The sequence below is a fragment of the Phalacrocorax aristotelis genome, chromosome 23, assembly GCF_949628215.1.
Source record: "Phalacrocorax aristotelis chromosome 23, bGulAri2.1, whole genome shotgun sequence".
NCBI lineage: Eukaryota > Metazoa > Chordata > Aves > Suliformes > Phalacrocoracidae > Phalacrocorax > Phalacrocorax aristotelis.
The window spans coordinates 621,480-647,902 of record NC_134298.1 but is presented as its reverse complement, the minus strand read 5'-3'; the positions used below and the strand labels follow the sequence as shown (position 1 = coordinate 647,902).

Here is a 26,423-nt window from a genome sequence, read left to right as displayed (position 1 = left end):
GGAGCACCTCAAAGCATGTGGCCATGGAGAAGCCCTCAACGGAGCAGGTACGGACCTGGAGGGACTGCAGCCATGGGCAAGGTCATGCTGGAACATGTTTACTTCTGAAGGGACTGTGGCTGTGGGTAAGGCCATGCTGGAGGAATTGTGGCCCATGGAGAAGGCCACGCTGGAACAGGTGCACCTCGGAGACCTGAGCCCCTGGGACTCTGCCCGCTACCTCTGTGCTGGTGGCACAGGGACAGAAAATCCAGGGGAGCTTTAATACAGTCTGCTGGGAGCAGGCCCAGGGTGTTGGAGCTGTGTGGCAGGGGAGTACCTAGGGTGGGGGGCTCAGGGCTGTTCCCAGGCAGTGAGGGGCCATCACTGTGCACCACAGGAGTTCCTGGCATTTCCTGTACTCTGCAGTTTTAATTTATTGACAATTAAAAGTCACCTCGAAGTGACTGTGTCTGTGGATAAGTCTATGCCGCAGCAGGTATACCCCTGGAGAGACTGTGGCTTATAGATAAGGCTCCACTAGGAACAGGTACTCCCCTGAGGGACTGCAGTCTGAGGATAAGTCCAAGCCGGAGCAGAGGCAAGAGGAGGAGTTCATTACAATGTTAAACATGATGGTCTGGTCCAAAGGAACCAGGGGTGGAGACTGTAATGGAAACATCTTTAGATTTTTGTAACCTGGGATTCTGATTCTGTCCCCCATCCCACCAGGGGGGAGTGAGCGAGCGGCTGTGTGGTGCTTAGTTGCCAGCTGGGGTTAAACCACGACACCACCATAGGCAAGTGAAAGGAAGGGGTGATGCCCCCCAGGAGCTGACCTCTTACAGCCTGATTTGCCCCCCCTTCTCTAGCTCCCCGTGTATCTCTGTGGAGCATGGTTGGAAGAGTCTTCCACCTCTTCTAGCCATGAGTTGTGCTGACCTCTATCCAGCCTGGCTCCTCTGCAGTGTGGGGACAGGCAGGGCACCTGCCTGCGACTCCCACATGTCGGGGCCTAATGCTTTGCACTTGCACTGGCACCCTGCTCATGGGGCACTGTGACCCATCTTGCAAAGAGCAGGCTGAGGGTGTCAGCATAGGGCCCTAGCCCCACTTTTCTGTGAGAGGACCTTGTCCCCCCTGTGCACTTGCAGGGCTGTTTGAAGGACAGGAGTTTGGGGTCCTCACCATCCCAGCTGGGCAAAGCCAAAGGGATTTGTCCCCCAGGAGCAAAACCTTCCTGCTTCAAAAGGGAAAACCAGAAACAGTTCCCTGTCTGGCAGGGAAAATGAGGGAGGGAAACATGGTGCCTCCCTTCTCATCAGCCCCGATTCCTGGTAGCAGCTCTATGCCTCTACCCATCTTTGTCTGCTGGGTTCAAAGAGAAGGATTTAGTCCTCCTGCTGGTCCAGTGCCGTCGCAATGCCCCCACTAGTGTTACTCTGACCTTGGCTCATTCTTGGGGTAATCATGGCTAGTTTTCACTCTCTGCAGCAGTCACTGGCCAGGTGGCCTTGGAGCAACACGCGAGGGAACTGGCCGTGCGAGAGGGAGATGGAGTCACCTTCCAGTGCAGCATGAGTGGCAACAGCATGAGCAGCTACTACATGTACTGGTATCGACAAGGTTCATGTGGCACTCTGGACTGGATTTATGCGGGTGGTTCCTATGGAGAAGGTTTCCGGGATCGCTTCACTGGATCATTGCAGAGCTCCCAGAACAGGTTCACACTGCAGATCCGGGCAGCAAAGCCAGAGGATGAAGCAGTGTATTACTGTGCTGCTAGGCTCACGCTGGAGCAGTTGTACAGCAGAGTGGACCACAACCTGACTGATTGAGAATACCCACTTCTCAGCATGTCTATCTAGCAGCTGCTAGCCAGAGATTGGTGTCATGCAATGGCAGGTTCAGGAAACCGATCTGTGCCGTGCTTGCAGTAAAAAGCGGTGAAGGGAAGTGTGCCTGAAGGTCTGAGACGACTTATGATCCGATAGGAGCTTGCACATTTGTGCACGGTTTGCTTAGGTGGACTCACTCAGGCAGTGGGCGGAGGAGCTGCAGAAGGAAGTTAGCAGGCTGTGCCGTATTATGGCGGGTGAACAAGAAATAGAGTATTTGAGACTTTGGAAGAATTACTAGAGCCCCATGGCACTGAACTCCAAGGAGTATCAGGCAAAGAGTTTCAACATCAAACACACTACCTTGGTGAAGGAGGCATCATGATCTCTGGTGACTCATGGAACAGGATATCACTTACTCCCCTTTCTCCAATGTATTAACCAGCAACCGATAAGAAGCCTTGGCAGAGGACAAAACCAGTGGCCAAGATTCGCAGGCAGAAATGGTACCAGCAGCACATACTAAAAGATGGAAGTGGCAAGTGCTGGTATTAGGTGACTCTGCTGAGAGGCACTGAGGCATCTGCCTGTTGGCCTGATATAAAGTCAGGAGAAGTTTGCTGCTTGTCAGGAGCCAGGATCCAGGATGTCTTAGAGGGACTGCCACCGCTGGTAGAAAGCACTGATTCCTATCCCCTGATACTTTCCCATGTGGTAACACAAAACTTCGAGCAGGATGGATAAGCTGCACCTACCAGAGTAGTGGGGAATGCTCCCCAACCGTTTCCAAAGCCAGGAACTCTAAGTTCAGCCACCTCAAGTGCATATATACCAATGCACATAGCCTGGGCAACAAACAGGGGGAACTGGAGCCTGGTCTGAGAGTTACAATGTCCTAAGAATCACAGAAACTTGCCAGGAAATCTCACATGACTAGAAGAGTAGAAGGGATGGCTACAAACTCTTGGAAAGATAGGAAGGGAAGAAGAGGAGGAGGAGTTGCACTTTATGTAAAGGAGAAACTTGAGTGTATGGAGCTGAGGTATGGAGACCACAAAAGTTCTGCCAAACTCTTTTGGGTTGAGATTAGAGGGATCATCACCAAGGAGCATCTTATGTTAGGTGCCTGTTACCAACATCTCAGTCAGGATGACGCGGCTGATGAAATCTTAGTTTGGCTGCTCAGGGAAGTCTTGGGCCAACAGAACCTGCTCCTCATGAGTGACTTAAGTTACCCGCACATTTGTTGGGAAAACATAGCGGTGCACAAATCAGCCATCACGTTCCTGGAGTTCATTGAGGACTGCTTCCTGCTACAGATGCTAGACATGCTGACTAGGAAAAGCACATTGCTAGATTTACTCTTGACAGCCCAGCAAGACACAGTTGACACAGTCATCACAACATTGTGGAGTTTAAGATCCTGCTGAGCTCACTGAAGACCAGTAATAGGGCAAAGACCCTGGATTTTAGAGGGACAACTTCAGTATACTCAGAGCCCAGCTGTGAAGTATTTCATGGGAAGAATCCATGGAGGCCAAAGGAGCTTGTGAGTGCTGGGAGTTATTCCAAAACATCCTCCTAGAAGCACAAGAACAGTCCATCCCCTACAAAGGGAAAGGAAGAAGGCAGAACAAGAGACCACCCTGGCTTAACAGTGAGCTTTTGGGTGTGCTTAAAAGCAAAAAAGCTGTGGAAAGGCAGCCAAATAGCCATCTAGGACTACAAGACCTTTTCTAGGGCACGCGGAGATGCAGTCAGGAAGACTAAGGCTCAGCTAGGACTGAAATTGGTCACAGACGTCAAGAACAACAAGGAAGGATACTTCAGATACATGAGCAGTAAGCAGAAGCACAGAGAAGACATAGGCCCATTGCTAATCATGGCAGGGAAACTAGTTACTAACAATGCTGACAAGGCAGAGGCTCACAACGCCTTCTTTGCCTCTGTCTCTACTGGCGTAGCTGGGCCCCAGATCACAGGATCAAGTATGCACAACAACACATGGGTCGGCCCACCAGTAGTGGAAGAAGGGCTGGTCTCTGGTGTCTTGCAAGGGCTCAGCTCACCTAAATGTATGGGCCCGGTTGGAATCCACCCCTGGGGTGTTAGGAGGAGTGGCTGACATTGTTACAAGGCCAGGGTCCATCGTATTTGAAAAGACATGGAGGTCAGGGGATATCGTGAAGGTCCTGGGGCCGTGGGCGCGCCCTGCCCGGCTGCCTCTGCTCTCCTTGCGCAGGGGTGTGGGTGCAGCTGAGGCTGGTAGAGGCTGGCGGAGGGCAGCGAGCGCCCGGGGAGTCCGTGCTCCTCTCCTGCTGCAAATCCGTATTCAATCTCAAGAATGATGACGTTCGGTGGTACCGCCAGGCACCATGTGTCAGTCTTGAGAGGCTGTGCATTATCTGGTCTGATTCCTCAGTGATTAAAATTGGGCAGTCAGTGGAGGGTCGAGCCACAGCATCATGGGACAATTCCTGGTCTGGATCATCTCTGTACAGCCCTTCATGCCCTGAACCCGGGGGCCTATGCCCACTACTTCTGTGCCTTTAACACGGAGAGAGAAATTCCAGCAGAGCTTTAACACAAGCCTCCTGTTGGCGTCCTGGCTCTGGGCCTCACAGCTGGAAGGGAGGTGAGTCCCACAGTGTTTTAGGGCTGCTCTCCCAGACTCCTGTAGTTAGGGCACACATCTTTCAAATGTTTGACTCTGAGAAGGTGGTTTTGCCTGGTTCAAACCCAAAGCTCTACATCTTCTGCTTGCCTTTTTCCCATGCCTCACACCAGTCCTCATTCCTCCCTGGGCCGTGGTCTTTGGCCCACCTGTCTATGAGGTTGTTTTGGAAATGAGTCCCGTTGTCTGACTCAATTCTCTCTGGGGCGCCATGTCGCCATAAGACTTGCTTTTCCAGGCCTAGGAGAGCGTTCCGGGCGGTAGCATTGGGCGCAGGATATGCTTCTAACCAGCCAGTGGTTGCTTCCACCATTGTAAGCACATGGCGCTTGCCTTGGCGGGTCTGTGGGAGTGTGATATAGTCAATTTGCCAGGCCCCCCCATATTTATATTTCAGCCATCGTCTCCCACACCACAGAGGCTTTACCCGCTTCGCTTGCTTGAATGCAGTGCATGTTTCACATTCGTGGATAACCTGCGCAATAGCGTCCATGGTCAAGTCCACCCCTCGATCATGAGCCCATCTGTATGTTGCATCTCTCCCTTGATGGCCTGAGGTGTCATGGGCCCAGGGGTGTCTCTTCCACACCGTGTCTCTTGTCTCCACTGGTCCTTCAGATATTTCCGTACTCAGCCATTCAGCATAGGAGACATGATGTAGTACCAGATCATCTTAATGGTCCTGCTTTGGTTCCTCTTAGTATTTCCATGTCTTTCCAGTACAGGGGAGACCAGAACTGGACACAGTACTCCAGGTGTGGCCTCACTGGTGCTGAACAGAGGGGGAGGATCATCTCCCTTGGCCTGCCGGCCTGTTACTGTCCACAGGATACCATGAGCCACCTTTGCCACTCTAGTGAGTGAACCTTGGGTGGCTGCCAGATGCCCATCAGGCTGCTCTCACACTCCCCTTCTACAGCAGAACAGGGAGAGAAAAGAAGGTTAAAATTGTCTGAGTCAAAATAAAGACAGGTAGATGGCTTACAAATCACAGGAAAAAAGACTTGGGAAAATTAACGTATAGCCAGACAAAAAGAGTAGGGTAATGAGAAACAACAGGAAAAATTAGAAGTCCTTACCCCCATTCCTCCTTCTTCCCAGGATAAACTTCAATCCTTCATTCCCAGCTTTTCTACCTCCTCCCTGCCCCATGCAGCACAGGGAGAGGGGGAAGAGGGATCGGGATCTGTTCCTAACATTTTGTCTCTGCCACTCCTTCCTCCTCACACTTTTCACCTGCTCTGGCATGGGGTCCCTCCCACAGTACACAGCCCTTCACAAACTGCTCCAGTGTGGGTTCTCTCCCCAGGGTACGGTCCTTCAGGAACAGACTGCTCCAGCGTGGGCCCTGCAATGGGTGGCTGTCCCTGCCTGAAAACCTGCTCCTCTCTGGGCTCTCTCTGTGCAAGAGCTTCCTTCAGGGCACACCTAAATGCTGCAACGTGGGGTCCTCCAGAGGCCGCAGCGTGGATACCTGCTCTGACGCAGGCCTCCATGGGCGGCAGGAGGACAACCTGTGTCACTATGGTCTTTTCCACAAGCTGCAGGAAAGCCTCTGCTCTGGGCCCTGGAGCACATCCTCCCAGCCTTCCTTCACTGATCTGGGCATCTGCAGGCAGTTTTATCTCACAATTTCTCTTACTTTTCTTTCCGAACAGACACTCCGGCATCATTTTTTTTAGCTCTGTTGTAAATATACTTTCACAAAGGTGCTACCAGCTTAGTTGATTGGATCACTTTTGGCCAGCTGTGGGTCCTTTTTGGAGCTGGCTGGGATCACCTGTGTCAAACGCAGGGGCAGACCTGGCCTCCTCTCACAGAGGCCACCCATGCAGCCCACCCTGCTTCCAGACCCTTGCCTCCTAAACCCAATACAGCTGCAAGGTCACATTGCTGGCTCATCTTCAACTTGGTGTCCAGAAGGAGCCTTAGGACCTTAGGGCGTCTCCAGGTGGATGGCCCCCAGCACATACTGCTACATGGGCTTGTTCCTCCCAGGTACTAGCTCCTTTCTGTTCTCTTGTGGGTTAACTCCAACAGGCAGCTAAAGCACCACACGGCCTCTCACTCCCTGCCCCCTCAGCAGGACGGGCGAGAGAACTGGAAGCGTAAAAGAGAGAAAACTCATGGGTTGAGATCAAGGCAGTTTAAGAGGTGAAGAAAAAGCTGCGTGCACAAGCCAAGCAAAATAAGGAATTCATTCCCTGCTTCCCATCTGCAGGCAGGTGTTCAGCCATTTCCAGGGAAGCAGGCCTCCCTCACGCAAACTGTGACCTGGAAACACAAATGCCACAACTCTGTATGTTCCCCTTTCAGAACACGTCCCTGAGGTTTTGTTGGTGAGCCCCATGTCATATGGTATGGAAAACTCCTTTGCTTGTTTGGATCAGCTGTCTTGGCTATGTTTCCTGTCAGCATCTTGTGCATCCCAGGTTTACCCGCTGTCAGGGCAGTATGAAAATCAGAGACGGCCTTGACGCTGTGTGAGCATCAAGCAATTTTTTTGGGCAATAGCTAAAAATTGTTTCAGCAATAGCTAAAACATTCTGCTGTCATCAACACTGTTTTGCTCACAAATTCAAACCGTAGCACCATGTGAGGTACTATGAAGAGAACTAACTACTGCAGCCCCAACAGGTACACCTCACTGAACTGTGTGAAGTTCCTGTCAGACCATTTCAGCCCATTTCCGCCCATTTCCTGAGAGCCTGCTGAGGGCCCTCTGGATGGCAGCACAGGCCTCTGGTGTAGCAGCCCAGGCCTCTGGTGTAGCAGCCCTGCCTCACAGTTTTGTTTCATCAAGAGATTTGCTGTGGGTGCTCTTTATTCCATCCTCCAGGTGACGCTGAAGATGTTAAGGAGGACTGGGCCCAGTGCTGACCCCCGGGGTACATTGCTGGATACTGGCCTCCAGCTGGACTTCATGCCACTGATCAGCATGCTTGGGGACAGGCTGCATGTCCAGTGTTCATTCTGGGAAAGAGACTGCCAAAAACGGGAGGGATGACCAGGGACTTGCAAGGGTGCGGTGGTGGTGGGGAAGAGGGAGCTCTGCGATACGGAAAGGAGGAGTGTGTGGCAAGGGGTAAGGAGTGGGAGTTGTTTCTCCACCTCGTATCTTGTTGGGCCAACGGGCAGGGGATGGGAGAGAGGCCAGGGCGGGCTGGGGGTGCGGGGCACGGGCAGGGTCCTCCGAAGGGGTCGCTGCGGGCCGGCAGCCCGTCCCTGGCGCTGGGGCTGGGGCTGGTCCCAGCTGCGCCTGGCGGAGGCGCCGACCCCCCTTGGGCAGCGCTCGGCAGGGCGACGAGCCGGGACAGCGCCGGAGCCGCGCTGCGAGCCGAGGGCCAGGAGCCCCCGCCTGGCGGGGCGCCGCGCTCCTCCTCTGCCCACGGCCCTGCCCCGCGTCCCGCCCCACGCCCCCCTTCTCCTCGCCGAAGGGGCCGCGGCACCGGGGGCCGGGCCGGGGCGTGTCTGTTGGGGGCGGCGAGGGGCGTCGGCGCTGCCCCGGCGAGGGGCCGAGGCGGCGGGGCGGGCAGGAGCGGGCACCAGCGCGGCTCCGCTCGGCTCCTCTCCGGCTCCCGCCGGGCCCGTCGGCGCCGGCCGGCCCCGGCGCGGCAGGGCACGATGGCGCCCGGGCTGGGGCCGTGGCTCCTGGCCTTGTGGCTGGCCGCGGGGCCGGCAGGTGAGAGGCGGGCGGGGAGGGCGGCGAGGCCGGGGCTGGGCCCGGGGCTGCGGCTGCCCGCGGGCGGCCCTGCCCGGCCCGGGGCCCCGGGGCTGCGGCTGCTCCCGCGCCGGGCGCGCTGTCGCCTGGCGCTCGCCTTCCTTAGCGGGGAAGCGGCGAGCGGGCGGCACAGGCAGAGGCTGAGGGAGGCTTTCGGGCAGCGGGTCGGGCCCGAGTGTCGGGGTCAGGCGCGGCTCAGCCCCGAGGGGGGCAGGCGGGGCAGTGCCCCGGGCGCGGGGGGTTGCCGGGAGCCCCGCGGGGGGCGGCTGCGGCTGTGGCTGTGGCGGGGCGGGGCGGGGGGCGCCGGGGCGGCGGGTGAAGGTCGTGGGGCCGTGGGCGCGCCCTGCCCGGCTGCCTGCGCTCTCCGTCCGCAGGGGTGTGGGCGCAGGTGAGGCTGGTGGAGTCCGGCGGAGGGCTGCGAGCGCCCGGGGGCTCCGTGCTCCTCTCCTGCCGCGGATCCGGATTCAACTTCGGGAGCTATGCAGTGCTGTGGTACCGTCAGGCTCCCGGTGGCAGTCTCGAGTGGGTGTCCTACATCAGCTATGATTCCTCAGTAACTAAATTCGGGCAGTCCGTGGAGGGTCGAGCCACGGCGTCCCGGGACAATTCCCGGTCCGAGTCATCTCTGTCCCTGCGTGCCCTGAAGCCCCAGGACTCTGCCCGCTACTTCTGTGCCGTTCACACGGAGACAGGAAATCCAGCAGAGCTTTAACACAAACCTTCTGTTGGGGTCCAGCTCTGGGCTCAGAGCTGGAAGGGAGGCACGTCCCACAGGATTTCAGTGCTGCGCTCAAAGCTCATGTAGTTATAGCACACAGGTTTCAAATGTTTTTTCTGACAAGGAGATTTTACATGGTTCTATCCCCAAAGTTCTACCCCTTTTGCTTGCTTCTTCCCTTTGTAATGTCAGTCCTCATTCTTCTGACTTCAAAACTGCTTTGGCTTTGGGAACAAGTTTTGCAGTTTCCATTGTTTCCTGGTAGGGCTGGTACCAGTCCTGGCCCAACTGGTGAGGTGTGTAAATAGCCCTGCTCTGGTTTTGGTCATGGCTGAGGTCAACTCAGTCCAGCCCTCGAGTTTTACTCCCTGAGGAGCGAGCAGGGGAAACTAGGAAAGTACTGAGGGCCATTTGGGAGCTCCCTGCAAAAAAGGGGAAGTCTGTTGTTCTCTCCCGACTCTGAGAGTATAACGGGAACAAGAGCTTGTGAGCCTGTGTGTTTGCAGCTGCTGGGTCATGGAGATGACAAGCAGATTCCCGGAGAAGTGGCTGGGTAGATAATACGATTGCTTGAGCTGTTCCTGCCTGTTCATCCTTGTCTTCTGGGGTTGCAGGTGCCCTTTCTCAGGTGCAGACAGAGGCCTCTGGCCCCACTGTGTGGAATGTCTCCGAGTCTCTCACGCTTACCTGCCACATCTCTGGTGTACCCATCAGCGACAGCAGCTACGCTTGGGACTGGATCCGACAGACTCCTGGCAGAGACCTGCAGCATATAGCGTTGCAGTATCCTTTCACAAGAGTCCAGCATATTGCTTCATCCTTCCAGGTGCAAGTCCGCACCTCTGCAGACCCGTTGAGGAACCAGCTGTCACTGGAAGTTGTCTCTCCATCAGCTGCAGACACGGCTACCTATTTCTGCAGCACCAGAGAACTGGAAAAGGGCACAGTGCTTGAAACAGAGGCAGGGCCAGGCCAGAACTTGAAGGAGGGGGTTTAAATCCAGCCAGGTCTTTTGTGGTTGGCTGCAGGAAGGCTTCTCAGGACTAGTCTAGGTTGGCTTTTCCTAGAAACAGGCACAGAGGTGCTGCAGCAGCAGCTGCAGAGTCTCCCACAAGCACATGTTAAAACCCATGAAGATATTGTTAACCTTCTTCCATTCTTCTCAGTCTTTCCCACAGACAGAAAGCAACAGAGGAAGAGGTTTGTTTAAGAAGCAGGACAGGGATCATTGAAGAACTAAAGTTTGAACATGGAAATCCTGAACAGGTTTGGATTTTGAAACCTCACGTTGTTCAGTCTACCCCAGAGTCTGCTGATGTAGGCAGGACAACAGAGGCTCAGGATACGCTTGTCTCTTCCGCGTCAACTTACGCAAGGACACCCAGATTTCCACAGCCCATTCCTGACAGACTTGAATGTCTAGTGCGATGGTATGAGTAGACGTACAGGGGCCTACCCACGGAATAATTAATGCGTGCCTCCAAAGGCTTCATGCCAATGTCAGCTGCAGGGCAATGCCCACCTGTACTGTGTGTCCGTGGAGGCTTATGAGTCCCTTGGACACCCAGTATTGCAGTTGTTTTGGTGCCAAGACTTTGCCTAACGGGGCTTGGCCTACAGATGTGGCTGGTATTTTCCAAATCCTGGAGATACCGGGCTGTGATGGTGTCGTGGTTCAGCTTCAGCTGGCAACTGAACACCACACAGCCACTCGCTCACTCCCCACCCCACCCCCACCCCTGTGGGATGGGAAAAAGAATCGACGAGCAAAAGCACTTGTGGGTTGAGATAAGCACAGTTTAATAATTACAATAAAATAATAATTATTATGATGATGATAATAACGTCAATAATGTTAATATAATAAAATGGAAAAGGAAGGGAAAGAAAAAAGGAAAATAAAAACACAGAAACACAAACGATACAATCACTCACCACCTGCCGACTGACACTGCCCGTCCCTGAGCCACGATTGCTGCCTCCCTCCCCCGGCCAGCCCCTCCCAGGTAACGCACTGGGCATGACGTTACATGATATGGAATATCCCTTTGGCCAGTTTGAATCCGCTCTCTCAGCTGTGCCCCCTCCCCTCCCGGCTGCCTGTGCACCCGGCAGAGCATGGGAGGCTGGACATGTCCTTGACTAGTATAAGCACTACCCAGCAACAGCCCAAAACATCTGTGTGTTATCGCAACATTTTATTCCATACTAAGTCAAAGCACAGCACTATGCCAGCTAGAGTGAAGAAAATTAACTCTATCCCAGCTAAAACCATGACAGTATGCACTCCTTTTTCCATAGCATTTATATCATGCTCAGGTCCCATACTATTCAATACAATTTCAATAATCCTTGCCCACCTTCTCATCCTTTAATAGAATATATAGATTTTCATTTATCATTCCCCTGGTCTATGGACCACCTCTGTAAAATGCCTGTGAAATGTCCATTGAGTTCCTTTAGTCCATGACTTCGGGTCTCATCTGTTGTAACAGTCTTTCAGAGAGGTGCTGAGTGTGGTGTTGGATTGTTGCATGCTGAAGTCAGTCGTTGTTCCATCACCGCTGCACTGGTAGTTCTTGTTCTCTCACTGCTGCACTTTGCTTGGCTCAATTGAAAGTTCATTTGTTGTTATTATTAATTGGGAGATTCCCACCGTGATACCGTTGATATGGCATATAGCAACCATAGCAGTGATGACGTACAATATTATATAGCAGTTAACAGCACACCATTAGGTTCATTGGCTGTTTTCATGCAAAATCAAATCCCCTTGAGGCACACACCGGACTCCTCCATCCTCCCGCATCACCCACCAAGAGCACCCAAGTCCTCAAGCAAAAGCAATCCCACAAATGGGTTTGCCTTTGCCTGAGGCAGGAAGGACCCAGACTGTTTTCCCCAACGTATACTTTTTGCGTGCGCTACAGGGACTCCATCCCCTTCCACAGCACGTAAGGGTTCTGACTGGGCAGGGCCAGCTCGCCTGGCAGATCCCCTCGTGTTGACTAACCACGTGGCTTTTGCTAAACGTGTATCCCAGTGCTTGACTGTTACACACACACCCCCATTGCTCTCAGTGTAGTCTGTAATAGTCCATTGTATCTTTTGATTTCCCCAGAGGCTGGTGCGTGATAGGGGATGTGATACACCCACTCAATGCCGTGCTCTTTGGCCCAGGTGTCTATGAGGTTGTTTCGGAAATGAGTCCCGCTGCCTGACTCAGTTCTCTCTGGGGTGCCATGTCACCACAGGACTTGTTTTTCCAGACCCAGGAGAGTGTTCCGGGCAGTGGCGTGGGGGACAGGAGATGTTTCCAGCCAGCCAGTCGTCGTTTCTACCATTGTAAGCACATGGCGCTGGCCTTGGCGGGTCTGTGGGAGTGTGATATAGTCAATGTGCCCAGCCTCCCCATATTTGTATTTCAGCCATCGTCCCCCACACCACAGAGGCTTTACCCGCTTCGCTTGCTTGAATGCAGCGCACGTTTCACATCCGTGGATTGCCTGTGTAATAAAATCCATGGTCAAGTCCACCCCTCGATCACGAGCCCACTGTATGTTGCATCTCTCCCTTGATGGCCTGAGGTGTCATGGGCCCACCGAGCTAGAAATAGTTCACCCTTTTGCTGCCAGTCCAGATCCACCTCAGCCACTTCCATCTTGGCAGCCTGATCTACCTGCTGGTTGTTTCGATGCTCTTCAGTGGCCCGACTCTTGGGGACGTGAGCATCCACATGCCGTACCTTTACAACCAGGTTCTCTTCCCAGGCAGCAATATCTTGCCCCAGTGTGGCAGCCCAGATGGGTTTGCCTCTGCGCTGCCAGTCCTGCTTCCACTGCTGCAGCCAGCCCCACAGGGCGTTTGCCACCATCCAGGAGTCAGTAGAGAGATAGAGCACTGGCCACTTTTCCCGTTCAGCGATGTCTAAGGCCAGCTGGGTGGCCTTTACCTCTGCAAAGTGGCTCGATTCACCTTCTCCTTCAGCAGGTTCTGCGACTTGTCGTGTAGGACTCCATACAGCAGCCTTCCGTCTCCGGTGCTTCCCCACAAGGCGACAGGACCCATCAGTGAGCAGGGCGTATTGCTTCTCATCTTCTGGCAGTTTGTTATACAGTGGGGCTTCTTCAGCACGTGCCACCTCCTCCTCTGGTGATATTCCAAAGTCTTTGCCTTCTGGCCAGTCCATGGTCACTTCCAAGATTCCTGGGCGACTGGGGTTTCCTACTCGAGCCCGCTGGGTGATCAGTGCAACCCATTTACTCCATGTAGCATCAGTTGCATGGTGTGTGGAGGGGACATTCCCTCTGAACATCCAGCCCAGCACTGGCAGTCGGGGTGCCAGGAGCAGCTGTGCCTCAGTACCAACCACTTCTGAAGCAGCTCGAACTCCTTCATATGCTGCCAATATCTCTTTTTCAGTTGGAGTATAGCGGGCTTCAGACCCTCTGTATCCCCGACTCCAAAACCCTAGGGGTCGACCCCGGGTCTCCCCTGGTGCTTTCTGCCAGAGGCTCCAGGTAGGGCCATTCTCCCCGGCTGCGGTGTAGAGCACATTTTTTACATCTTGTCCTGCCCGGACTGGCCCAAGAGCTACTGCATCAACTATCTCTAGTTTAATCTGTTCAAAGGCCTGTTGTTGCTCAGGCCCCATTTGAAATCATTCTTCTTCTGGGTCACTTGATAGAGAGGGCTTACGATCAGAGTGTGATTTGGAATATGCATTCTCCAAAAACCCACAACACATAAAAATACCTTGTGTTTCCTCCTTGCTAGTTGGTGGAGACATGGCTGCTATTTTGTTGATCACATCCATTTGGATCTGATTATGTCCATCTTGCCATTTGATTCCTAAGAACTGATCTCCTGTGTGGGTCCCTTCACCTTACTTTATTTTATGGCAAAACCAGCTTTCAGAAGGATTTGGACTATTTTCTCTCCTTTCTCAAAAACTTTTTCTGCTGTGTTGCCCCACACGATGATGTCATCAATGTAGGGAAGGTGTTCTGGAGCTTCTCCCTGTTCCAGTACAGCCTGAATCAGTCCATGGCAAATGGTAGGGCTGTGTTTCCACCCCTGGGGCAGTCGATTCCAGGTGTACTGGACGCCCCTCCAAGTGAAAGCAAACTGTGGCCTGCACTCTGCTGCCAGAGGGATTGAGAAGAATGCATTAGCAATATCAATTGTGGCATACCACTTGGCTGCCTTTGACTCCAGTTTGTACTGAAGTCTGGCACATCAGCACTCAACAGTGGAGTGACTTCATTCAGGCCACGATAGTCTACTGTTAGCCTCCACTCTCTGTTAGACTCCCGCACTGGCCATACGGGACTGTTAGAGGGTGAGTGGGTCTTACTGATCACTCCTTGGCTCTTCAGTTGGTGAATGAGCCCATGGATGGGAATCAGAGTGTCTCGGTTGGTGCGATATTGCCGCCGATGCACTGTTGTGGTGGCGATCGGCACCTGTAGTTCTTTGACCCTCAGCAACCCCACCACAGAAAGGTCCTTTGAGAGGCCAGGCAAGGTAGACAGCTGTTCAGTTTCCTCCGTCTCCAAGGCAGCTACACCAAAAGCCCACCTGTACCCTTTTGGTTCCTTGAAATACCCTCTCCTGAGGCAGTCTATGCCAAGGATGCACGGAGCCTCTGGGCCAGTCACAATGGGGTGCTTCTGCCACTCATTCCCGGTGAGGCTCACTTCGGCCTCCAATACAGTTAGCTCTTGGGATCCCCCTGTCACTCCAGCAATGCTGATGGGCTCTGCCCCGATATCGAGTTGGATGGCATTAAGGTGCACTGTGCACCGGTGTCCACTAAAGCTTTATACTCCTGTGGGTCGGATGTGCCAGGCCATCGGATCCACACAGTCCAGTAAGCCCGGTTGTCCCTTTCCTCCACCCGGCTGGAGGCAGGGCCCCTCTAGTCCTGATCGCAGCATTCGCAACTCACTTCTTGTAAATACAAATCGCAAGTGTCTCTAATTAAGATCAGAAATAAAATCAGCCCTTCTACTCCTCTGTCTGGGGAATTGCTCACTTGAAACTGGAGTAGCAGCTTTCCTGGAAGAACACCCTTTTGTAAATGTTTTACCTTGCAACTCACACACCCGTGCCTCTAGGTCAAGGTAGACCTTCCATTCCACGTGGAATTCGTGTTGCTGGGGTTGGCCAGGCAATTCATCCACTCTGTCTTTCCAGGCTGTTGCATTAATAGCTGGAGTCTGAGGAGTGGCTAGGGGGAGACCCTACCATTAATTCACAAGGTTTTACTTGCTTAACTTTTAAAAGCATAGACTAGAAGAAATTGAAGGCGCGTGCCCAGTGGGGGGTGGTCGCACCTTAGAGGTGGGCAACTTTTGGGATGGAGGTGTGCTTTGGTATTATAATGCTATTATAATGAGCAAAGTTCACCAAAAGGACAGCATTTTGTCAAAAGCATGACCGACTGTTGGCCCAGGGTAGCAAATATGCAGCATACCAGCCCCATGGTACCTCGAGTTCCCATTTATCACAGAGCCTGGCCGTGATGGCTCCACACCGCTCCACCCTCCGGGCAACGCCTCTTAGAGTCAATACACCAAGTTCTCCTGGCATCGCGACATCTATGGTTACCGGGGAACTTCCATGGAATGGATTCCTCACATAGCAGCTGCATCTTTTTATGTATCTCGCAGCTCACGCAGGGATTGCGATCAGGTGGTTACCATCTCATTTATGGATTCTACCTGTTCCTCCTCCTGTTCTTGCGATGGCCCTGCTTCATATGCATCCCTTACTAAACAAGCTGATTTTCTTGTGTGTTTCTTCCCGTGTATAGGGGCGACTGATATGGCACAGGTTGCTTCTCTGCTTCAGCTGTACCCCAGTACCTGTTGTGGGGGTTGGAGCAGCCACAGTGCCTGTCATTTTGTCAACAGTACCAGAGACCTTCTCTTCCCCTTGAGGGTTCTGAAGAGTGTTGAACAGGGCTCGGTGGGCATGGGCCAGGCCCCAGCATGTTGCAGTGATTTGTGTCTCCCTAGAACGGCCACGGTAACAACATACTTTTCCAAATACTTTACTATTTTCAGAATTCTGCAGTTGTTCAGGGAGAAGTTCCAAAACACTGGAGGTGCCCACTCTGCTAGGTACTTGCCCGTACTATCCCACATACCCTGCCACCTATAACTATCCAGCCTTGGGGCAGATCTCTGGATTATATTCTTAAATTGCTTATTAACCTTAGGCAAAACTGGAAAAATATTCCCAAGATATGCCAATAGAAGTGTCTTAATTAACCAACGGTGTTGAAGGTACTGAAAAGCTGTGCTGTAGCTGGGCACCACTGAGAAGAGCCTGACGAGCCTGACCCGTCTTCTTTACACTCTCTCTTCACATGTTTCCATAGACTGATATGTGCAATGAGCCTTCCCTTCTCGAGGACAAACAGCCTCGACTGCCCCTGCCCCTCCCCATGTGCAGCACCCGCATCCGTGTGTCTTGTCCCCGCGGGCAGGCGATAGGAGAGAGGCCAGGGCGGGCTGGGGGTGCGGGGCACGGGCAGGGTCCTCCGAAGGGGTCGCTGCGGGCCGGCAGCCCGTCCCTGGCGCTGGGGCTGGGGCCGGTCCCAGCTGCGCCTGGCGGAGGCGCCGACCCCCCTTGGGCAGCGCTCGGCAGGGCGACGAGCCGGGACAGCACCGGAGCCGCCTGCGAGCCGAGGGCCAGGAGCCCCCGCCTGGCGGGGCGCCGCGCTCCTCCTCTGCCCACGGCCCTGCCCCGCGTCCCGCCCCACGCCCCCCTTCTCCTCGCCGAAGGGGCCGCGGCACCGGGGGCCGGGCCGGGGCGTGTCTGTTGGGGGCGGCGAGGGGCGTCGGCGCTGCCCCGGCGAGGGGCCGAGGCGGCGGGGCGGGCAGGAGCGGGCACCAGCGCGGCTCCGCTCGGCTCCTCTCCGGCTCCCGCCGGGCCCGTCGGCGCCGGCCGGCCCCGGCGCGGCAGGGCACGATGGCGCCCGGGCTGGGGCCGTGGCTCCTGGCCTTGTGGCTGGCCGCGGGGCCGGCAGGTGAGAGGCGGGCGGGGAGGGCGGCGAGGCCGGGGCTGGGCCCGGGGCTGCGGCTGCCCGCGGGCGGCCCTGCCCGGCCCGGGGCCCCGGGGCTGCGGCTGCTCCCGCGCCGGGCGCGCTGTCGCCTGGCGCTCGCCTTCCTTAGCGGGGAAGCGGCGAGCGGGCGGCGCGGGCGGCACAGGCAGAGGCTGAGGGAGGCTTTCGGGCAGCGGGTCGGGCCCGAGTGTCGGGGTCAGGCGCGGCTCAGCCCCGAGGGGGGCAGGCGGGGCAGTGCCCCGGGCGCGGGGGGGTGCCGGGAGCCCCGCGGGGGGCGGCTGCGGCTGTGGCGGGGCGGGGCGGGGCGGGGGGCGCCGGAGCGGTGGGTGAAGGTCGTGGGGCCGTGGGCGCGCCCTGCCCGGCTGCCTGCGCTCTCCGTCCGCAGGGGTGTGGGCGCAGGTGAGGCTGGTGGAGTCCGGCGGAGGGCTGCGAGCGCCCGGGGGCTCCGTGCTCCTCTCCTGCCGCGGATCCGGATTCGACTTCGGGAGCTATGCAGTGCTGTGGTACCGTCAGGCTCCCGGTGGTAGTCTCGAGTGGGTGTCCTACATCGGTGTCTCCAATACTGATAAGATATATGGAGCAGCCGTGAAGGGTCGAGCCACGGCGTCCCGGGACAATTCCCGGTCCGAGTCATCTCTGTCCCTGCGTGCCCTGAAGCCCCAGGACTCTGCCCGCTACTTCTGTGCCGTTCACACGGAGACAGGAAATCCAGCAGAGCTTTAACACAAACCCCCTGCCAGGGCCGTTGCTCTGGGCCTCTGAGTTGGGAGGCAAGTTCTGAGCTAGGATTAACTTAGCTCACTTCAGCCTAACAGTACTATGGCATATAGATCTGTCTCAGAATAAAAACCCCAAATCAGATGATAGTCTGCTTTTTTAGCACCCTGTGAAGGACTGCTTCATGTTGCCTACTTGATGTGAAACTAGGGGAAAGGTAATTCTGGCAGTGGGAGATTGCGACCGCTGACTCAAAGACCACGCACTCAAGAAACTTGCGACCCAGAGGTCTCAAAAATCATAGTGGGCATGTCTAGCCATTTACATGGTAGGTGAAGAATTTTAACCAATCATTTAACGGAATAACAATGACTATGTATTAGATGATTAAAATATTGTGTATCAGTAACTGCTAGTTCCCACCAACGCTGTGCTGGTTTGTACCTTGCAGCTGTATCTTTGCATTTAGTCAATAAAGGAAAGTACTTTGAATCTGTGTGTAAATTGGGCAATGCTCACCGGGAATGGACCCAAGTTTTTGGGACAACAATGCCCTGGGCTTTCGGGGGTGCTCTCAGAGAGTCGTGTGTTTACAGCACACAGTTTTCAAATGTTTGATTCCAACAGGGACGTCCTACCTGTTCCTGTCCCCAGATGAGCTCTAACCCTTGTGCTTGCCTTCTTCCCGTATCTCACTCCAGTCCTCAATCCTGTCACTGCGAAACTGCTTCAGCTTTGGAAACAGGTTTTGCCGATTCCATCGTTTCCGGGTAGGGCTGGTACCCGGTCCTGACCCAACTGGTGAGGCGTGTAAATAGCCCTGCTCTGGTTTTGGTCATGGCTCAGGTCGACTCAGTCCAGCCCACAGAGTTTTACTCCCTGAGGAGCGAGCAGGGGAAATGGTGAGAGTACAGAGAGCCATCTGGGAGCTGACTGCCTCTTTGCTCTGTGGCTCCACGTGCATATCTGCTGATATGTGTACACTGAGCGCCAGCATGGATTTCTGGGGGTGCCCCCAACAAGGACGGATATGGTCGGTACCCTAAGCCAGAGCAACGCTCCAGCCCTCCATGGTCTTGGGGGCTGTAGGGAACCCGGCATGTCCTACCACATAGGACCCAGGTAGCCGCAAGTGGCCCCGGGGCACCCTCCACCATCCCGGCCCTGCATCCCCCTACTTCTTCTCCCAGCCTCCAGTTTCAGTGGGTTCCTCTACCCACTGCAAATCCATTTCCCACCCTCCTCCTGTGGATCCCCTCCCCAAGGGGCCAGACTGGAGGACCCGTGAAAAGGGAGTGGAGGGGAAGGATTCAGGCTATCTGTGGAGGAGCAGTGTGGAGGCTGCTGTGGAGTGGGCAATGTTCCCCGAAATGATGGTACCTGTCAAGATGGTGACAGTTTGTGAGGGCTCAGTAGGTGTCCCATCCGGTGGCTGCATAGGTCCTAGGGGGAGCTCTGGGTTCCTGCTGAGTAGGAGAACGGAGAAGGGAGTGCCCTTGCTCTGCTGAGCTGTCCCAACAGCCTGCTTGCTGCTGAGTCCCGTGCACATGAGTTTGGGGGGATGAGCTGGGGGGGTTGAACCCATAGACCTACCCCAGAGCTTCAGCGTCAAGGACACCCCAGATCTCACCTGCCATTTGCTGCTTTTGCTGCTTGGGGGATCTGGGAGGGCTTTGATGGGAAGGGGCAGCTGGAGAAGGGTCAGCATGAGGGAATAAGTGGAGGAGTAGGGTGCTGGCCCAAAGTGGAGGGAGCAGAGTGGGGATCGCATCTGGCCAAGGGTGACCTGTCCAAATGGAACTGGGCTCAGAGGCTCCTGTCTAGGAGGAGAAGCTCAGCAGCACCAAGGGATGGGTCCAGTGGGAGGACAATGTGCCACCCCCAGGGTCAGCTCCAAAGTCTCAGCAGCACTCCACTGTCCTTCCTCAGAGGAAGGATGCGGGTGGCTCTAGAAGCACACGTCACCTTTTGCCCACCAGAGGTTTTCCCGTCAAGCAAGCATCTGTTATTGCACCCTGCAGGGGGAGAGACACCTCGGGCTGCACTAACAGCTCCAAATCTTGTGCTCCTGTAGCCCCTGCCTCTCGCTTTCTGTGTGGTCATAGAGCGAGGGAGTGAGTGGTAGGGACTAGGACTGACTGCAGTGACAGAGGCACAGACACGGAAGATGTGGGCTGAGCTGTAGTGGAGGCAGAGGGGAGCTGGAGAGGGGTGAGACAGAGCGGGCCTGGCCACGTGCACTGTCCTGCGTGTGGGGTTTTTGCGCGTCTGTGACGGTTTTGGCTGGAATAGAGTTAATTTCCTTCACTGTAGCTGGCATAGTGCTGTGCTTTGGCTTTGGTATGAGAATAGTGCTGATGGCACATTGATGTTTTAGTTGTTGTTGAGTAGCAGCTAAGCGCCCCTAAGTAGTGCCTATACCAGTCAAGGAGTTTTCCAGCTCCCCATGCTCTGCCATGTGCACAAGAAGCCGGGAGGGAGGGGCCACAGCCCAAATTGCTGATCCAAACTGACTGAAGGGATATTCCACACCGTATACGTCATGCTCAGTATATAAAGCTGGGGAAGAAGAAGGAAGGGGGGGACATTTGGAGTGATGGCGTTTGTCTTCCCAAGTAACCGCTACGTGTGATGGAGCCCTGCTTTCCTGGAGACGGCTGAGCACCTGCCTGCCCGTGGGAAGGGGTGAATGAATTCCTTGTTTTGCTTTGCTTGCGTGCGCAGCTTTTGCTTTTCCTTTTCCTTATATTGTTATTACTGTTACTATTATTGTTCTGCTTTACCTATGAAACTGTCTTTATCTCAACCCACAAGTTTTCTCACTTTTACCCTTCTGATTCTCTTCCCCATCCCACCGGGATGGAGTGAGTGAGCGGCTGTGTGGTGCTTAGTTGCTGGCTGGGGCTAAACCACAACAATCCAACGTGGGGCTCGAAGGGTTTGAGGTAATGACAGATTTGATTGTAATGTGCTAGATTGAATTTAAGCTGTCATTGCTGTTTGGTTATTAATCGGCTGGCTTCTGTGCTTGCCATGGGGCTTGCTTGCCTCACTAGAGTCCAGGGCTCGTTAGTGGCTGCTTTTTGCTTTCACTGGGTGCTGTACTGCTTATCACCTTACTCCGCTGTGCCTGGGAACACTCTGATAACAGCAATGGCCGTGTGCCTGGGCTGGCAGATGGTCAGGGCATCGCTGCTGCTTCTGTGCTGCTGCACTGGACAGGCTGGAACTCCAATATGAACCCGAGTCAGAGGGACTGTGAGCTGTGGATGAGTCCACGTGGGAGCAGGGCACCCCGAATGTCTGTGGCCGTGGCTATGTCTGTGCAGCAGCAGGTATGCCTGTGAAGGGATTGTGGCCCAAGGGTAAGTCCATGCTGCAGCAGGTACACCTCGAAGCATCAGTGGCTGTGCATGAGGTCATGCTGGAGCACCTCAAAGCATGTGGCCATGGAGAAGCCCTCAACGGAGCAGGTACGGACCTGGAGGGACTGCAGCCATGGGCAAGGTCATGCTGGAACATGTTTACTTCTGAAGGGACTGTGGCTGTGGGTAAGGCCATGCTGGAGGAATTGTGGCCCATGGAGAAGGCCACGCTGGAACAGGTGCACCTCGGAGACCTGAGCCCCTGGGACTCTGCCCGCTACCTCTGTGCTGGTGGCACAGGGACAGAAAATCCAGGGGAGCTTTAATACAGTCTGCTGGGAGCAGGCCCAGGGTGTTGGAGCTGTGTGGCAGGGGAGTACCTAGGGTGGGGGGCTCAGGGCTGTTCCCAGGCAGTGAGGGGCCATCACTGTGCACCACAGGAGTTCCTGGCATTTCCTGTACTCTGCAGTTTTAATTTATTGACAATTAAAAGTCACCTCGAAGTGACTGTGTCTGTGGATAAGTCTATGCCGCAGCAGGTATACCCCTGGAGAGACTGTGGCTTATAGATAAGGCTCCACTAGGAACAGGTACTCCCCTGAGGGACTGCAGTCTGAGGATAAGTCCAAGCCGGAGCAGAGGCAAGAGGAGGAGTTCATTACAATGTTAAACATGATGGTCTGGTCCAAAGGAACCAGGGGTGGAGACTGTAATGGAAACATCTTTAGATTTTTGTAACCTGGGATTCTGATTCTGTCCCCCATCCCACCAGGGGGGAGTGAGCGAGCGGCTGTGTGGTGCTTAGTTGCCAGCTGGGGTTAAACCACGACACCACCATAGGCAAGTGAAAGGAAGGGGTGATGCCCCCCAGGAGCTGACCTCTTACAGCCTGATTTGCCCCCCCTTCTCTAGCTCCCCGTGTATCTCTGTGGAGCATGGTTGGAAGAGTCTTCCACCTCTTCTAGCCATGAGTTGTGCTGACCTCTATCCAGCCTGGCTCCTCTGCAGTGTGGGGACAGGCAGGGCACCTGCCTGCGACTCCCACATGTCGGGGCCTAATGCTTTGCACTTGCACTGGCACCCTGCTCATGGGGCACTGTGACCCATCTTGCAAAGAGCAGGCTGAGGGTGTCAGCATAGGGCCCTAGCCCCACTTTTCTGTGAGAGGACCTTGTCTCCCCTGTGCACTTGCAGGGCTGTTTGAAGGACAGGAGTTTGGGGTCCTCACCATCCCAGCTGGGCAAAGCCAAAGGGATTTGTCCCCCAGGAGCAAAACCTTCCTGCTTCAAAAGGGAAAACCAGAAACAGTTCCCTGTCTGGCAGGGAAAATGAGGGAGGGAAACATGGTGCCTCCCTTCTCATCAGCCCCGATTCCTGGTAGCAGCTCTATGCCTCTACCCATCTTTGTCTGCTGGGTTCAAAGAGAAGGATTTAGTCCTCTTGCTGGTCCAGTGCCGTCGCAATGCCCCCACTAGTGTTACTCTGACCTTGGCTCATTCTTGGGGTAATCGTGGCTAGTTTTCACTCTCTGCAGCAGTCACTGGCCAGGTGGCCTTGGAGCAACACGCGAGGGAACTGGCCGTGCGAGAGGGAGATGGAGTCACCTTCCAGTGCAGCATGAGTGGCAACAGCATGAGCAGCTACTACATGTACTGGTATCGACAAGGTTCATGTGGCACTCTGGACTGGATTTATGCGGGTGGTTCCTATGGAGAAGGTTTCCGGGATCGCTTCACTGGATCATTGCAGAGCTCCCAGAACAGGTTCACACTGCAGATCCGGGCAGCAAAGCCAGAGGATGAAGCAGTGTATTACTGTGCTGCTAGGCTCACGCTGGAGCAGTTGTACAGCAGAGTGGACCACAACCTGACTGATTGAGAATACCCACTTCTCAGCATGTCTATCTAGCAGCTGCTAGCTAGAGATTGGTGTCATGCAATGGCAGGTTCAGGAAACAGATCTGTGCCGTGCTTGCAGTAAAAAGCGGTGAAGGGAAGTGTGCCTGAAGGTCTGAGACGACTTATGATCCGATAGGAGCTTGCACATTTGTGCACGGTTTGCTTAGGCGGACTCACTCAGGCAGTGGGCGGAGGAGCTGCAGAAGGAAGTTAGCAGGCTGTGCCGTATTATGGCGGGTGAACAAGAAATAGAGTATTTGAGACTTTGGAAGAATTACTAGAGCCCCATGGCACTGAACTCCAAGGAGTATCAGGCAAAGAGTTTCAACATCAAACACACTACCTTGGTGAAGGAGGCATCATGATCTCTGGTGACTCATGGAACAGGATATCACTTACTCCCCTTTCTCCAATGTATTAACCAGCAACCGATAAGAAGCCTTGGCAGAGGACAAAACCAGTGGCCAAGATTCGCAGGCAGAAATGGTACCAGCAGCACATACTAAAAGATGGAAGCGGCAAGTGCTGGTATTAGGTGACTCTGCTGAGAGGCACTGAGGCATCTGCCTGTTGGCCTGATATAAAGTCAGGAGAAGTTTGCTGCTTGTCAGGAGCCAGGATCCAGGATGTCTTAGAGGGACTGCCACCGCTGGTAGAAAGCACTGATTCCTATCCCCTGATACTTTCCCATGTGGTAACACAAAACTTCGAGCAGGATGGATAAGCTGCACCTACCAGAGTAGTGGGGAATGCTCCCCAACCGTTTCCAAAGCCAGGAACTCTAAGTTTAGCCACCTCAAGTGCATATATACCAATGCACATAGCCTGGGCAACAAACAGGGGGAACTGGAGCCTGGTCTGAGAGTTACGATGTCCTAAGAATCACAGAAACTTGCCAGGAAATCTCACATGACTAGAAGAGTAGAAGGGATGGCTACAAACTCTTGGAAAGATAGGAAGGGAAGAAGAGGAGGAGGAGTTGCACTTTATGTAAAGGAGAAACTTGAGTGTATGGAGCTGAGGTATGGCGACCACAAAAGTTCTGCCAAACTCTTTTGGGTTGAGATTAGAGGGATCATCACCAAGGAGCATCTTATGTTAGGTGCCTGTTACCAACATCTCAGTCAGGATGATGCGGCTGATGAAATCTTAGTTTGGCTGCTCAGGGAAGTCTTGGGCCAACAGAACCTGCTCCTCATGAGTGACTTAAGTTACCCGCACATTTGTTGGGAAAACATAGCGGTGCACAAATCAGCCATCACGTTCCTGGAGTTCATTGAGGACTGCTTCCTGCTACAGATGCTAGACATGCTGACTAGGAAAAGCACATTGCTAGATTTACTCTTGACAGCCCAGCAAGACACAGTTGACACAGTCATCACAACATTGTGGAGTTTAAGATCCTGCTGAGCTCACTGAAGACCAGTAATAGGGCAAAGACCCTTGATTTTAGAGGGACAACTTCAGTATACTCAGAGCCCAGCTGTGAAGTATTTCATGGGAAGAATCCATGGAGGCCAAAGGAGCTTGTGAGTGCTGGGAGTTATTCCAAAACATCCTCCTAGAAGCACAAGAACAGTCCATCCCCTACAAAGGGAAAGGAAGAAGGCAGAACAAGAGACCACCCTGGCTTAACAGTGAGCTTTTGGGTGTGCTTAAAAGCAAAAAAGCTGTGGAAAGGCAGCCAAATAGCCATCTAGGACTACAAGACCTTTTCTAGGGCACGCGGAGATGCAGTCAGGAAGACTAAGGCTCAGCTAGGACTGAAATTGGTCACAGACGTCAAGAACAACAAGGAAGGATACTTCAGATACATGAGCAGTAAGCAGAAGCACAGAGAAGACATAGGCCCATTGCTAATCATGGCAGGGAAACTAGTTACTAACAATGCTGACAAGGCAGAGGCTCACAACACCTTCTTTGCCTCTGTCTCTACTGGCGTAGCTGGGCCCCAGATCACAGGATCAAGTATGCACAACAACACATGGGTCGGCCCACCAGTAGTGGAAGAAGGGCTGGTCTCTGGTGTCTTGCAAGGGCTCAGCTCACCTAAATGTATGGGCCCGGTTGGAATCCACCCCTGGGGTGTTAGGAGGAGTGGCTGACATTGTTACAAGGCCAGGGTCCATCGTATTTGAAAAGACATGGAGGTCAGGGGATATCGTGAAGGTCCTGGGGCCGTGGGCGCGCCCTGCCCGGCTGCCTCTGCTCTCCTTGCGCAGGGGTGTGGGTGCAGCTGAGGCTGGTAGAGGCTGGCGGAGGGCAGCGAGCGCCCGGGGAGTCCGTGCTCCTCTCCTGCTGCAAATCCGTATTCAATCTCAAGAATGATGACGTTCGGTGGTACCGCCAGGCACCATGTGTCAGTCTTGAGAGGCTGTGCATTATCTGGTCTGATTCCTCAGTGATTAAAATTGGGCAGTCAGTGGAGGGTCGAGCCACAGCATCATGGGACAATTCCTGGTCTGGATCATCTCTGTACAGCCCTTCATGCCCTGAACCCGGGGGCCTATGCCCGCTACTTCTGTGCCTTTAACACGGAGAGAGAAATTCCAGCAGAGCTTTAACACAAGCCTCCTGTTGGCGTCCTGGCTCTGGGCCTCACAGCTGGAAGGGAGGTGAGTCCCACAGTGTTTTAGGGCTGCTCTCCCAGACTCCTGTAGTTAGGGCACACATCTTTCAAATGTTTGACTCTGAGAGGGTGGTTTTGCCTGGTTCAAACCCAAAGCTCTACATCTTCTGCTTGCCTTTTTCCCATGCCTCACAGCAGTCCTCATTCCTCCCTGGGCCGTGGTCTTTGGCCCACCTGTCTATGAGGTTGTTTTGGAAATGAGTCCCGTTGTCTGACTCAATTCTCTCTGGGGCGCCATGTCGCCATAAGACTTGCTTTTCCAGGCCTAGGAGAGCGTTCCGGGCGGTAGCATTGGGCGCAGGATATGCTTCTAACCAGCCAGTGGTTGCTTCCACCATTGTAAGCACATGGCGCTTGCCTTGGCAGGTCTGTGGGAGTGTGATATAGTCAATTTGCCAGGCCCCCCCATATTTATATTTCAGCCATCGTCTCCCACACCACAGAGGCTTTACCCGCTTCGCTTGCTTGAATGCAGTGCATGTTTCACATTCGTGGATAACCTGCGCAATAGCGTCCATGGTCAAGTCCACCCCTCGATCATGAGCCCATCTGTATGTTGCATCTCTCCCTTGATGGCCTGAGGTGTCATGGGCCCAGGGGTGTCTCTTCCACACCGTGTCTCTTGTCTCCACTGGTCCTTCAGATATTTCCGTACTCAGCCATTCAGCATAGGAGACATGATGTAGTACCAGATCATCTTAATGGTCCTGCTTTGGTTCCTCTTAGTATTTCCATGTCTTTCCAGTACAGGGGAGACCAGAACTGGACACAGTACTCCAGGTGTGGCCTCACTGGTGCTGAACAGAGGGG

The 26,423-nt window shown here is 54.3% G+C and overlaps 2 protein-coding genes and 1 long non-coding RNA gene across 3 annotated transcripts in view; all 3 read left to right on the top strand.

Moving 5' to 3' along the window:
- Positions 1–26,423, top strand: part of LOC142068102 (M1-specific T cell receptor alpha chain-like) — a 241,018-nt gene that overhangs the window by 86,275 nt on the left and 128,320 nt on the right. The window contains exon 4 of the mRNA XM_075117344.1: positions 5,801–5,832. Coding sequence (XP_074973445.1) covers positions 5,801–5,832 — 32 coding nt within the window. The remainder of the gene's footprint in view (positions 1–5,800; positions 5,833–26,423) is intronic.
- Positions 1–26,423, top strand: part of LOC142068101 (T cell receptor alpha chain MC.7.G5-like) — a 532,408-nt gene that overhangs the window by 433,237 nt on the left and 72,748 nt on the right. The gene's annotated exons all lie outside the window — the stretch shown is intronic.
- On the top strand, positions 7,880–9,644 carry LOC142068110 (uncharacterized). Its single transcript, XR_012664208.1, has 2 exons — positions 7,880–8,173; positions 9,545–9,644. It is a non-coding gene; the product is annotated as an uncharacterized LOC142068110 (long non-coding RNA).